Source organism: Rhipicephalus microplus, chromosome 2 (genome assembly GCF_043290135.1).
Source record: "Rhipicephalus microplus isolate Deutch F79 chromosome 2, USDA_Rmic, whole genome shotgun sequence".
In the NCBI taxonomy this organism is placed as follows: domain Eukaryota; kingdom Metazoa; phylum Arthropoda; class Arachnida; order Ixodida; family Ixodidae; genus Rhipicephalus; species Rhipicephalus microplus.
In genome coordinates, this window is record NC_134701.1 from 269,007,799 (window position 1) to 269,022,853 (window position 15,055).

At 43.1% G+C, this 15,055-nt stretch overlaps 1 protein-coding gene across 1 annotated transcript in view; it reads right to left on the reverse strand.

Annotated features, from left to right (window-relative positions):
• Positions 1 to 13,626, reverse strand: part of LOC119169234 (uncharacterized) — a 37,372-nt gene extending 23,746 nt beyond the window's left edge. The window contains exon 1 of the mRNA XM_075881359.1: positions 13,442 to 13,626. Coding sequence (XP_075737474.1) covers positions 13,442 to 13,516 — 75 coding nt within the window. The 5' untranslated portion in view covers positions 13,517 to 13,626. The remainder of the gene's footprint in view (positions 1 to 13,441) is intronic.
• Positions 13,627 to 15,055: the final 1,429 nt, after the last annotated feature.

The window sequence follows — 15,055 nt, forward strand, 5'->3', positions numbered from 1 at the left end:
TCGTGCGGTGGCTAAAAAACAACTGGCCGTTGTGCAAATACTCGTTACATAAACACTGTGATGCAAAGCCCTGCGCCCTGTCAGACGCAGAGGAAAGATTATATAATTAAGTACGTGAAAGCGCGCTTTCAGGTAAAATGATCAGAGTGTCGTTAGTGTGAAGTACTCGCTGAGAACTCATTCGTTGTAAAAACTTCTTTTATGATCAAGCGTCATTGCGGATCATAGGTGACTTTCGAGAAGGAGCACGCGACAGTTATGAATTTTTCCGATGGTTTAGTATTATCGTGACCGTAAACACGGGACTATCTTGAAGATACACAGCTATTTTAAATAGGCAAGACATGGTGTTTCTTTTCTATATTTTTACATTTGGTGGTGTCAAAACTCAAGAGGCACATGAAACGTTGAGTGGCTTCTGTAAATATCACAAAATTCGGCGGTATATTCAGGGTTGGACTGAGAGAGAATAAAATGAGGGAAGGGCAGGGAGGTTAACCAGAAAATGGAGCATCCGGTTTGCTACCCTGCACTAGGGAAGGGAGAATGAGGAAGAAAGATGGGAAAGAAAGCGAAGAGGGACATAGACGCGCGAAAACGAAAGGGTTGGGGTGCTATAGTCTATACAATAGGCCACTGCCAAGCAAAAAGTTCAGTAAGGCCTTCAATGATTTTCTGTGAGCATACAAATCCTGTCGACGTTCAAGCACTGATTGTTCAGACAAAGGTCTGTCGTCAAGGCGAGCTAACGCAGCAGCTAGTTGCCGTTTTTGCACGCTGTAACGAGGGCAGTGACAGAGAACATGCTCTATAGTTTTATTGCTGCCGCAATGACTGCAAGCAGCACTGTCTTCCATGCCGATTGGAAGGCGGAATGGTGTCTTGTAAGTGAATCATCTGAACATCTTTGATGTAGTGCTAAACTACCAACGCACAAAGTAAAGCAAGCAAGTACACCACAAAGAGCCACAAGCAACGCGTCTATGTTTAAAACGAGATCCCATTTATACTATATAATTCTTTGCGTAATCTGTGACTTGCAGGATGTTTACCTTCAACATCAATTGGCTTACGTAAGGTGGTGTTTTAGCAGTTCTTCCCCGTATTTAACCATCTGCTTGGAAATCGTGGTGTATAAGTGGTCCCGTCTTTAAAATAAATACGTTGTTACTGTGAGATGTTAATGTATGAAATCTTGGGTCCGTGTATTTTTAAACGCTTCGTTGAACTTGTTCAGAGTATTGTAAGCTTCCAATTAATAACGCAACCTTCCCAGCCTTACTCATTAGCTAGTGAGAGAGCACAGTGAAAATATATTTTAAAGCCAATTCGGCAAAGGCAGATATTTAACAGGTCACTTAGTGAACCCTGTCAAATATAAGTTATATTGTAGCTGCGCTAAGTATTAGCCGTATGATGGCGAACCCTGAAGGAGCAAATGATATGTAGCACTCTGTTGTGCTTCAAGTGTTATCAGGAACCCGGCTTGCTCGGTGTGCGAGAAATGTGAAATGTAAAATCGTACTACGACAGCTGCCAAAGGATGAGCTGCGAATGATACAGCCATTATTTTTTTCCTATTTTATTCCTAATTTTGCTTTTCTGTGTGTTTCTATTGTACATTACTGTTATGATGATAGGATAGGATGGCTCTAATGTAGCCTACCTTCTCATGTTCTGCCAAATATAAAAAAGCCATTATTTTTATTGCCGAAAATTTTTGGAAGGAAAGAATCAATTTTGTGCTGCACGAAAGCTCGTGGAAACTGAAAGAAGCGTCGTTATCTGGTCGGAGCCAATTCAGTGGATCCATCTGTCTTTATCGTGAGGTGCCTTTCACGTCATTCTGAACGCCACTTCAGCTTTTTGTTATTTGGGAGGGGGGGGGGATAAAACGTCTTTTCTCTCCCTGCTGCATTTTTCTCTGATGAAAAACAAACAAAATCGTTTTGTGCGTCCTGAATCGCTTCATTTTCTTTTATACATGAATGCCCCTAGGGGCGGGGTTCTTGAAAATCGTCAAAGTGCAACCGCATGTCACAGTGTTCTCAAATGGAACCACCAAAGTACAATAACTGCATGGCTCAATATGTTTCTGTAAATCGACCGAAAGTAGCTGGAAATAGTCAATAAGGTGCCAGTTCCTGCCAACCTACTTGTAGGACCGAAGGAATGAAAAAAACACACAAAGAAATGTGGTTGCTAGAAAGACAGATATTAGGGGAGGGAAGGAAAGAGAAAAAAAAGGGAGCGAACCTAGAAGACGTGCGCGCCAGCTTCTAATAAATGACGTTGTAATTCACTTATACCTTGCCATGGCTTTATTGTCGTTGCAAGTTCAGACAAGACGCGGCCTAATTGTAAAACTAGGTCAATATCTTTTCGTGCTTTTTTGTTATAACGATTCGACGCGCACTGTAACTACCACTTGTTTGACGCAAGTTCCAAGCAATAACAGAAGAATGCTTTTTAAAGTGACGGTAAAATCTTGATTGATTGATTGATATGTGGGGTTTAACATCCCGAAATCACCATATGATTATGAGAGACGCCGTAGTGGAGGGCTCCGGAAGTTTCGACCACCTGGGGTTCTTTAGCATGCACCCAAATCTGAGCACATGGGCCTACAACATTTGCGCCTCCATCGGAAATGCAGCCGCCGCAGCCGGGATTCGATCCCGCGACCTGCGGATCAGCAGCCGAGTACCTTAGCCACTAGACCACCACGGCGGGGTGACGGTAAAATCTTTTCATTCGCAGTGCGCTTGGGAGGGATTTTGTGGCGTCGGTAGCTTGCCCAATATTTACTTGAACTCGCAGCGCTTCGTAGCGTGTTTCAGTTCATAACTGATTCACTGACCCACGCGTCGACTTTCTTCCTCTCTCACTTTCATTACCCTCACCCCCTCTTCAGTGCAAGGTAGCCTACCAGGACCAGCCATGGGTGACCTCCCTGTCTCTCTTTCATTTTTATTCTCTCTATCTTTCACACGCACACACATGCACGTGGACCGTTTTGTACGACTTATTACTGCAGTCTCTATTCAGCAGTTGGTTTTGAGACTGGAGAGGCAATACACAACCTAATTGACAAAAGGACATCTTAGGTTTTCGGTGGCTATGCCTTGTCATTATGGTTATGGTGGATAGATAGCGCACCATGGTGTGAATGAAAACGAACGAGCTGATATAGGAGCTCGTTTGGCCCATACAGAAGACCACGAATGAACCCCTACTGCTTTCTAGGACCGATGCTGCACGCAGGCTCCACCTGCTTGCTCACAGATTCACCACGTCACACTGGAATGAGCCGCTCTTTAGGCATACCTGAGTGCACTAATTTGACCCTAATTTAAGCTTTTAAGTCCAATCGAGGCTTCGTAGAGTAGACGCTACTGTTTGGTTATGGTTGATCATTGCATTTACCAACGCCTATGCGTTCCGAATCAAGCTGGCCGAGACGGCAGCGACTGGCATCCTAAGTGTGACCACTGCGGCAACGAGGAACCTGTGGCAAATATTTTGTGGGACTGCCTACAGTACAATGCATGGTGAGGACTATCCCTCTGCAACGCACTCATTAAGTTTGACAGCAGCCTGCTGTCGTAGACGAGAATTCCATGACGTCGATATGACACAACGTTACAGAAGAAGGCCTTGCAAGTGCTGCATCGTTTCTTGCGATTGACCGGCCTTTCTGGACGACTGTAAGAACGCCCTGCCTGCTTGTGTGCGCGCGTGTGTGTTTGTGTGGGTTTTTTTTTCTTTCTCTCTCTATACCCCCTTCTCAACCATTATTTGCCCAATACAGTGCCAGGTAGCAAAGTCAATGCTAATATGTGGTTAAATTCCAGCCTTCCTCATCGTCTCTCTCTCTCTTTCTCATGTAAAAAGGCAATTTTGCCTCCAGCCTGTGATTTCGTTCGTATAACTTGAAGAAAACGTCGAATTCTTGGGTTGTTTGCTTCAAAAAAGTACTATGCTGACCAGGCTTGATGCACACGTAGTTCCTTTCAATTTAGATTGCACACTTTTTTTCTTGCTGCTTTTTTATGTATTGCAGATTGGTATACTGCCTGTAGATTCGGCATATCGGATTTAAACGTCACTTTACTTGCAGAAACATATGTGCTTTGGTCTTACATAATAAACTTATGTGGTACCCCCGAAAGAGAGAATTAGATTCAAAAAAGCGCAGAAATGTCAGCCAGAAGTATGCACGACTTGTTACGCTGCAATGTGGTAAGTGATGATCAAGGCACAAAGAGATGAACGAACTCACACCTACCGATAAGGACATCCGCCTTAACTAAGTGAAGCCATTTTTTTATTTTTATTTTTACCGTTTCCGGTCGAGTTGTCCTTTGTTGAAGCCACACACTGTCTTCAGGAATGCTACCGTGTTCCTCTAACACCTTCAGCTTTCCCCTCTTTAGATTTCTTTCCTAGCGGAGTCAATTTCTCGTACTCTTATTTGGTCAAACGCTTAATCTGTGTAAGTCCATGTAAAAACAAGACAAGTTTACGCGCACACTAAACACGCTACCACGCGACACACACGAAAATTATAAATAAATAAGTGAATAAATAAATAAATAAATAAATAAACAAATAACGCCATCTCCCACTAAATGAAACCATGTGTAGATGCGAAGCAGGAAGTGCTAACGCTTACACTGGTGGTGGCGTTGACGCTGGCGCTCATCGCGGTGTTGCACAGGAGAAAAACCTGGAGACGCACAAGGCACGCAGTAATAGAGCTGTGCTTCCTACTGGAACATGCCAATCGCTGCTAATGGGCAGCGAGAGATCGAAGACTCCGATTGTACACAAAGACCCGCAGTCCGCTATTAGTTAACATGCGCGCTGCGAATGTTTATTGTTCAACTACGTCGTACACGAGAAATCTCCCACAGGCACTACCTTGAAGGTACAGATCCAGTTCTTATATATATGGGGTAGCCAGTGAACGGTTGTGCATCATGAGAAGTTGGTTTTTTCAATCAAGAAACTCGCACAGCGCCCTGCTCTTCTCAGCGGATCCACAGTGATCGGGACGGTTCAACGCTCTCCCATAGTTGAGTACGAAGTACTCGAAATCGTTAAACAGTTATTCCAAACACAGAAACTCACTAGCAGACGCTGCCTGCATTGGCACTGTGATGTGAGAGATAGTGAGCGTAAAAGAGGAGAGAGGGAAGAGGGGAAGCGCATGCGCAATGGGGATGTTTACGCCGCTGGGAAGAACGCCTAGAGGAGGGGATGGGGGAGTGAGCGCACGCAGGTGGTTGGGGAGAAGTGGAGAGAGTAACAGCAGCTGATGGAGAGAGAGGGGGAGAATTTTGCATGCGTAATGTGAGTGCGTATGCCATTGATGCAGCGTGAGATAGGCCCGAGCAAGAGATGCTTCACATCTAAAACTCTTATCGTCTTGATGGTTGAAAAAGCTTCTCCACTACAATACAATACTTGCGGCAGTGCACGCTTTACAGGCTGACGCCGTCCGAATGCCGACGTCGTTCGACATAGACTTCGCATCTAATAAATAAATGAACGAATGAGCTTCCTATAGACGAAACGTAATTTCACCAATTTCATTATTCTGTTTCTGAAGCCTATTTTGTTCATCGATCGTGCCCACACGTGAGCGAAAAGAAGAAATCGTTTCCGAAATAAGCCACGTGATTTTCTCGTTCGCATGCGGGTAGCAGCTCCTCCGCTGACGCTTGCTTATATATGTACGCATGCGCAAAAGGTGCAGAGCTTTGCCGTTCGCGCACTTCGTTCGGCAAGTGAAGTTCCAGCTTTTCTTTTTTGCTTATATTCAATAATTTTAATGCTTATCAGATTAGCTCGCTCTTTCAAAACTGGGGGAGCCTCCACGACAACCTCTATAGCATCGCATTCAGTCAAACGTACATTCGCGTGATTTAATGACATTTGCGAGGCACCCAAGTGGGGCAGACGTCCATTTGCACCACGCAGCTCACGTCGTTATCATTCGGAGTATTTCTTGCAAAATGCTGCGCTGTTACGTTTAGTGAAATCGCGCATACTGCCGGCATCCGCCACTTCTTCACGCACTCGCGATAATGATTTCAGCAAAACGATTTCTCGGCTGAATGCAACGCGGGCACGTACAATTGGGGAAAAAAACGAAGGAAAATGGTTGTTAGGAATGAAATCTGTGCAAGCACTATGCTCCAAATAAAAATAAAACGTAATTCAGCCAGAATTCGTCTAGAAGACGGCCCCAAATACACGCACAATTACAAGCATAATTCTTGAAGTTTTTAGACAAGGAAAAAATACGACCGATATCCAACTACTGCGCCTAGTTCGGATCGTAGCCGTGAGAGCAATCTGACTCAAGCGTCGCAATCCTCGTCGTCATTCTGAATCAAATGAAAAGAACAAAAAAGTGTTGAGGAGATGGTAAAAAGAGCAAGAAAAAGAGAGAGAGGTTGACTAGAATTTTACTGCTCATTAGTTTGCTGGCTAGCATATAAAAAAGAGCAGATATGAAGGAGATGAGATGCCAAACTAGGCTGTAGGAATCACATGTGCTAGACAAGGCGCAGTACTTCTGCACCTTGGGGGTAAGTTATTTCTGCCTAGGTGTTAACTGTGTAAAGGCACGTGTGTCCTGCTGGACTTAAACGATTTGGCAACGCAAGTAGAAAATTCGCTTTGAAAAGGTGACGAAATAGCACGGTGAAATTGACCAACTAATCCTCGACGAAATGCGCTCAGACATTTCGCAGACACAGGGAAGCGAAGAAATGAAAAGAATGTTTCCAGCATAATTAAACTTAAGATGCTTGGCATAAATTATTTAAAAAAGAAAAAAGACAGTGTGATTTCTTTTGCACAATTAGGAATGTAGTGTCTAGGGGCACCTTATTGTTTCATTTTAGACGCGTTAGAGAAACAAACATGGTTGAATTCAAAATAAGCTACACTCAACGACATAAAATATTGCGCGAATGCTATGTTCGCATACCAGTCGCCATTAGTTATTTCATATCTATCTATCTATCTATCTATCTATCTATCTATCTATCTATCTATCTATCTATCTATCTATCTATCTATCTATCTATCTATCTATCTATCTATCTATCTGTCTGTCTGTCTGTCTGTCTGTCTGTCTGTCTGTCTGTCTGTCTGTCTGTCTGTCTGTCTGTCTGTCTCTCTGTCTGTCTGTCTGTCTGTCTGTCTGTCTGTCTGTTCAATTATCTATTCAAGGCTTCCTTTTGATGGTTTGTGTGCCTGTTTGTTTTAATGCGACATAAATTATATGGTCACTCTCGACAGTTTTTTGCTGTTGCCATCACGGTCATGTTGTCATGTTCGGTAAATAAAAGACAAAATCTATAACGTCGCTGCGTGCACCATATGTTCAACGCTCGAGCACCCACGCGTTGTGGATATGCGCGGCTGAAGCTCAGATGAAATGAGCCGGCTATCTTCGTCGCACGAAGGGTGCATGCGATAATATCACCCAGCGTATGAAGTCTGCAGTCCATGGCTCCTGAAGCAGAGAGGTAATGCCGCGGTCATCCGGTTACCTTCTGTCAGCAGAAGAAGCGTCAAGAAGGAAAGGGGGCTGCATCGCACGAGCAGCTGTGAACGTTGCCCATAAGCGCGAGGTCACAGGTGCTGCAACGGACGTTATCTCAACAGACATCGTGAAAGAGTTAGGTTAGCACGTCGTATTCTCAGCGCTTCGCGTTTAATGGGCTGACAGCATAAAAGGTGTTTCTGTCTCTGTAACATGCAGTATTCCCTTAAACCAGCGTTTTGTTGGTTACGCGAGATTGGATCCGAGCAATCAGCTACTAGCCATACTTCACGTACCTTTCCGGTTTGTCGCTATCGCATTCATTGCCCCGCCCATGCAGCTGAATAGTGATTTGCTTGTCGTTCGTTCGTTCGTTTGTTTGTTTGTTTGTTTGATTGTTTGTCCGTTTCTCCATAAAGTCATTATCAAGCAATTCATACCAGCGCCTTTTGCGTCCAAACCAAATCACTTGGTCACTGGGGAACTTTTATTATTCACGTCGGTGCAGACACACTACAAAGCATGTCCTGTATGCCTCCAACACAAACGCTCGTACGCTTGCATTCTATGCACCATCATGACACATTCAAATTTATGCTAGCAACGACGTTGATTCTTTTTTCTGTTTTTTTTAGGGCTCCCGCCCTGACGCAGAACATAGTGTCGCGAAACGCACAGCTGCGTCGTTAGAAACTCAGGCTTCGCAAACTAGAAACGAGTCTTATTGATTTCACAGTGAAGCAGGGCGCGCTTTCGAGCTCACACGATTCTCTGTGTCCTATTTAAACTTTCCGCACAATCTAATAAAGCAACCGTGTTTTTATATATGTAAATCAGAAACGCTTAAAAAAGAAATCAATTCTAGCCATTATTTTGCGCCTTGATCTTCCCAAGGCGAGAATTCTGAAACATCACTGAGATTTCGTTCCATTTATAGTCACTGGAGGACTTGGGGGCAGCTTACCCGAAGAAACGCCATAGGCGTCCCGAATAACGCTAATTTAGGCGGGTATTAGAGCGCCGATGCTTATTTCTCTAGGCAATGGAGGAAAGAAGTGAGAACTGTTTGCGTTTGATAGCAGTACAGTCACTAATCTTATTTGTGTTGCCGCCTATTTCTCGAACCTGGTGCCGACAGCGGTTTTCATGCAAAAATTCACGTTTTAGGCTGTACGTCTGAATCTTAGTAAAAATCAGTTCTCATAAAATTTCAGGACTGACAATTCAGCACTCTTCACTTTTCCTCATCTGTAGAGTCATTGGTGATACGGTTCGTAAATGCTATATATAATGCGCAAATTACGCAGCTATGAGTGGCTACAATTATCATTCTGTTGGTGATCACAATATTGGGGGATTGTTTCTTGGTGGTGGCGGCTTATGTGCTTACGTAGAAGAACATCACCTCGTAAAAAATGTGCTGTTACCTGCGAGTTCACTTGAAATGATAAATTCCAGACAGTTACCTAACAGATGCAAGTACTTGCGTAAAACGATGCTGTGGGATTGTTATGGCAGTCATTGCTTGCATGTGAGGATGCATTGCAAACCAGGTGCATTAAGTAAATATTCTCTGACGCTCTGATTCATTAGGGTGCTTTGTTGAGTAAAAAAACCCCAAAGTTATCAATTTACTGGATTCCCAACGGTTAACAAATAAAACAAAATAATTCGTGAATTTACTTATTTTTATTCACTGAATGGAAATAAAACGGTAGAGAGAAAGGAACATGCACAACGTAACTTGCTGGAGGTTGCAGCCCAACCCACGCCTTTCGCATTAAACGTGCATCGTTCGCCTCGTTTATATCATTGGTCATTCATGTGTATGTCACAGTAAAATAGTTTTGTAAGGGCAGTAAACGTCAGTGTGAATGCCAGTTATTTTATTTTCAAAACTATCCATAGGCCCTATTGTGCTTGGAATTCATCTCGGGACAGCATTCGCTGCACTCGGCATTGCAGCCAATGTAATTATCAACGAACGTGCATGGTGAACGTGACAGCGAGGAGTAAATGACACACGACTGTGTTTTCACACCACATTTTGATACCGCAGTTTTTTTCTTATCAGAGCCACAAAAGGCAATGAAAGCGTAGGGTGATTCTTGAAGACTACCAGACCGATGGTCGTCTGCTCATCGAGCAAAAAAAAAACTATATTTTATACGTAGGTCACAGAAACGGTGGTCTCTCTCTACTTTTTTAAAACTCTTCTCCTTCCCCAGTCAAGGGTAGGCAACTGGATTCAACCTTCCAGCGTTTTAATTAACCTTCTTTCATCCTGCTCTAACACATGTGTTCCAGATCGGGGGTGTTACACAACTCTACTCAGTCAAAGCGATCGATATGGGTGTCCTCCTCGGTAAAATATTGTTTCGCTCAGAAGCACAGATGAACAAAATGTTGCAGAGTGTACCAAAGCATGTTCTTATGAGATGTAAACACGAAAGCATATTTTTTATTGGGTTGTTGTTACCGACGGGTGCTGCAAGTCTACGGTAGGAAGTTCCCTCACTTATAGGCCGTATCCACAGGTGGTTGCTGCAGCAGTTCTTTGCACCGACGCCATTTCTGTTGGGAGAAGTCACGTACTTTAAGGACGTGACTTTTGTGGATGAAAGCTGGGTGTGCGCTTTCGCTAATCTGGTCAAGAAACGCTTTCGCGTTAATTACTAAGGCTTGCTAACCAGTAAACGCTGCGGCTAAGGTAATTTATAACGTACGAGTGACGAGAATTGAACCTACGACGAAGGTCGTAGGTTCGATTCCTGCTCACAGTTGGTAATTTTTTCATCCACTTTTCTTTCTTCTTATTTACATTCCATTGGTTATAATAACTTCCCTGTACATTCCTTGACATTACTGTCTGTTATATATATATATATATATATATATATATATATATATATATATATATATATATATAGCACCACTGAAAACACTTGTGAGCGCCAGTCGCCGCGACTTTATGAAGAAACAGTTATTATGCATTAAACATACCTTGGACCACTGTCAGCACTCCTATTTACCTACATAAACCTCGTGTTCCAAATATCCTTTTTCTCAAGCCATCCCGCACTCCGAAATGTATGTTAAATTTTAAAATGTATGAACACTTCCTGTTTTACAATTAAAAATGTTGTAATAAATAACCGAGAGCTGTGATTTGCTAGATACGCTACAAAGCGCTGCAGTCCAGCGATAAATGTTAATGCTATTTTCTGAAGCTTGGCATAAACCCACACACACGGCGAATTTTAATCTAACGGTACGCGTAGCATCCTCACTAGCTTTAATCTATAAGACGACTTATTACTTATTTATGCTATGTATGTCCCCAAGCTCAGCCTCACAGCACTCCAAGCTGCGTTTTATTTGTGATTGCGTTGCTCTGAGCTCGGCACAGAAAAATAATTAAAAAATTAAAGGGTACGATGCCGGAGAAGACAGCGCAATTCTTCTGGATATTTTTAAATAGTCTATATTACACTGCACACATCTATCTATCTATCTATCTATCTATCTATCTATCTATCTATCTATCTATCTATCTATCTATCTATCTATCTATCTATCTATCTATCTATCTATCTATCTCATGTATATCTCGTAACACACTTGTCATGTTCGTAGAGTAAGAAGTAACAGCTTTCCCACAACGGTGAACCAATTAATGTGATAGTAACAAATTGCAATGACATACGAAGTGAGGCTGGCAGCTACTTCTTATGATTCGGTCTCACGCAGTTTCACAAAAAGATGATGTATGAGAATACAGCCATTCCAGGGAAGCTTTTTACACAGTCTCATCGCATTGAGAAAGCAGCACGTAGAACGATATAAAAGCCACCCGTCGATGGCTGCCGAAATAGCAAGATAGCGTGAGCGCCAGGCATCTCGACCACGCCCGTAAAATCAAAGTTCATTGTTGCCGCTCGGCACTTTCTCTCTGCTTGAGCATTCGGCAGCTGGTCCAACAGACGGGTGGACCTTATCCCCTGCAACCTTCGAGCAATGGAGATGGGCCCGGTCGGTTTCATATCTGCTTCAGCCACGTTCATCGCCCTCGCTCGCGCTCTAATACTGGCGGGTAGAACGTACGATGCGCTGGGTGATCTTATCAATGTGCACTTTATACGAGATATGAAAGTAAGGCAAAACAGCCATCAAGACGGCACATGTAATTGCTATCGCAATAAAAGTGTTACTATTCGATTAGCGTACAGAAAAGACAAAGACAACAGAGAAATTGTCGAGAGAGCCGACTAACAACTGCCACCCAAGCGCAACGCATTCATGAATGTGTACTTACTAGTCCCTTCCTTTGCTGTTTTCTTCATCAGAACAATAATGTTTAGGGTGTCTGCTCGTTTCCAATGGTAAGCCGGAAAGGTTTGTAGACGGTTCTAATTTACACAATCAGCGCAAGAAGTGACGTAAATACAATTAACCTCAAGGTCTTTACGCGCCAAGACCACCATTCTATCATCAGGCACATTTAGCGCAGTGACATTATCTTGCAATGTCTGAATTTTTTTTTACTGTGCGAGAAATCTATTATGCTTGAGCTTTTTTTTTTCTAGTTGATTCCCAAGTTGGCAATCTCGGTAAGAAATTTATATGCGAGGTCACTTTGTTGTTCAAGTTTTTTTTTTCGTGAAGATAAACACGAGCGAGCTAGGCAATGACTTGAGCCGACAACCCCCATATCACAGATACGAAAATCAGCAACCGCATATATGATAGCAACACGATATCAGTAGCGCAAGGCTTTAGCTATTGAATAATCACAAAGTGTAAGAACCAAAAACTGTTGTGTTTTCTGTAGCGCTCATGCAAATCCACCCCTCTAATTTTGTCTTAGGTAGGATTAATAGTGTAATTTCTGGTATTTACGGTCTCAAAATCATGGTATTGTTACCGAATACGCCGCATTGAAGGGAGTCAAGCGGTACGGCCTCTTGGTGCTATTAACGTTCATCTCAAATCTCAGCACACAGGCTTCTAGCATTTCCGCCTCCGTCGAAATTCGGCCACTGGAGACGGTATTCCATCTCGCGACTTTCGGTTCAGTGATCGAGTCCCACCAGCACAGCCAGTGTTTAGTTAGCAACTATAGAGCTGGCTATCACAAAATTTAGACATGGAATACACAAGAGTAGAAAGAGAGAGAGAGAGAGAGATAAAGATGCAAGGAAAGGCAGGAAGACACATCATCAGATGATTGACGACACCATATCAGCTGTGCAACGTTTTTGGTTTTGAACTACTACAGCGTTCATTAATATTAATAATAATAATAATAATAATAATAATAATAATAATAATAATAATAATAATAATAATAATAATAATAATAATAATAATAATAATAATAATAATAATAATAATAATAATAATAATATAAAACGTTTTACGTCCCAAAACCTTACGAGAGACGCCGTTAAGAAGGGCTTCTGATATTTCTACCACCTCGGGTTGTTTAACGTGTACATAAATCTGAACACACGGACAAATAGCATTTTCTCCTCCATCGGAAACGCGGCAACCATGGTGGAAATTCAATCCCATAACCTTAAGGTTCGTAAGAACTATAATATTTCTTGGTGTTTCATGTGCGCAATTATGACAGACGCCGTAGTAGAAGGCTGCGGAAATTTCGACCAGCTCGGTTTTGTTAACGTGCACTAAAATTAAAGTACAGAGGGCTCAAGCATTTTCGTCTTTACCGAAAATATTTGTGTATAAGAATCAAAAGCTAACAGGTATCCTGGCGCTTTGACACACTTTTATCCATGTCATCTAAGTCACAATTAGTACGCAGCGCTTACCGGCCACACATGCGCGCGGAAAAAGTTTTCTGTTTCAACTCACCAAAGTGTAGACTCCGCACACGAAGCTTCCTTTGCGCACGGAGAAAAAGCAACAACACGACCGCAGGATAGCCATCTCGAAATCTAAGGGAGGGCGACTTCTCTTTTCAAGACGTTCCGGGGAAGCAGCGCGATCGGTTGTCAGTTACGCTCTCCGAGAGCAGGCCGACTCTACCGCTTCGCCGTCTCACGAGCGACTCGCCAGAAGCGACGGCGAGCACTCAACTCATACCGGCCGCCGGGCGCTGACGCGGCGTTCAAACACCGCGCGGCGCGTCGATCGCACCTCCCATCTTTTCCTCTTTCCCTTCTTCCCCATCCTCTTCCCAGTTTCTTGACCGAGTGGCCGCACGCTCCCTTGTTCTTACTTCCTCGGTAAACGATGTCGTGTCTCTTGTACTGGCTTTCGGCACGTTTTTTTTTTTTTGAGTAATTCGTGCTAGTTTCATCTAGTTATCTTTCTGTGCATGGGTTTTACAGCGGAACTTGTTATGTTATCACAACTCGGGTCACACGCAGTTGTCCGTCACCACCGCCGGTGTCCGTAACCACATCGCGCGAAATTATTTTATAAAAAATCTAGCACCAAAGACGCCGTGGGGATCTAAACCAGGGTCTGTTAGGTGCCAGCCCAGTATTCAACCACTGAACTACGTCGGTGCTTGTGACGTGTTGTCAAACTTGCCTTAGGCAGGCTTGATGTCGGGAAAGCAATCGCGTTAATACGACTTATAAAGAGTTTTAAAACAGCAAGGGGGCAACCAGTCGTGGCACAATGAGAACGGCATAACTAGTGGGCCGTCCTATGCTCCAACACATTACAAAAGCTTGTTCTTGTTCCCCCATTAACTATGCCGCAGTCCCACTTCAGTCATAATTCCTCATCGTCGTCAACCACTGCATGAAGAATAGGCACAAAATTTCTTGCAAGTGTTTAGCCGATACCACATTTCTCAGAAGAATGACGAAAAATAGCGTAGTGAATGCTGGCCTACTACCCAGAAGTTAATTCTTAATGCCCTAGTGGGTACCAAGCAAGTGTGCTTGCAGTAGTTACCCAATGAGTGTTTTGAAAAGGCTCTGAAAGGTCGCCCGTCAAGCTTTTGCTGTGAATGTGCTGCGCCTTCCACGCAGTTCTGGCGTGGAAGTTCTGGCGCAGTTCTGGCGCAGTTCTGGCGCAGTTCTGGCGCAGTTCTGTGACGCAGTGACGCAGTTCTGGCGTGGCGTGTCGTTTTTTTTTTTGCAAGCGTACTGCGAATAGGTTTGCTTGCGTCTGTGTGTGCGTTTTGTATAGGTGGGTCATTGTCGCATTCATGGTACGTTATACTGACAAAACTGAATACTCATTTAGACCCATTGTACAATAACTTCCAAATATAGCTCGAATTTTTCCCCAAAATACTGACGTCGATGCAGTGTTCAAGATGCTCGTTTTAGATATGCATTCGTCATGTATGTGTATTATTATGGGTGTCATTTAACGATGGTCTTTTTAAAAATTTGTTTTAAAATATTTACTCTATTTTAATGTAGGCCACTGTGTAATCACAAACGAATACCCAGAAATTGTAGGAAATATACAGTGCAATAGCAAAAATTTAATAAATAAACAAGT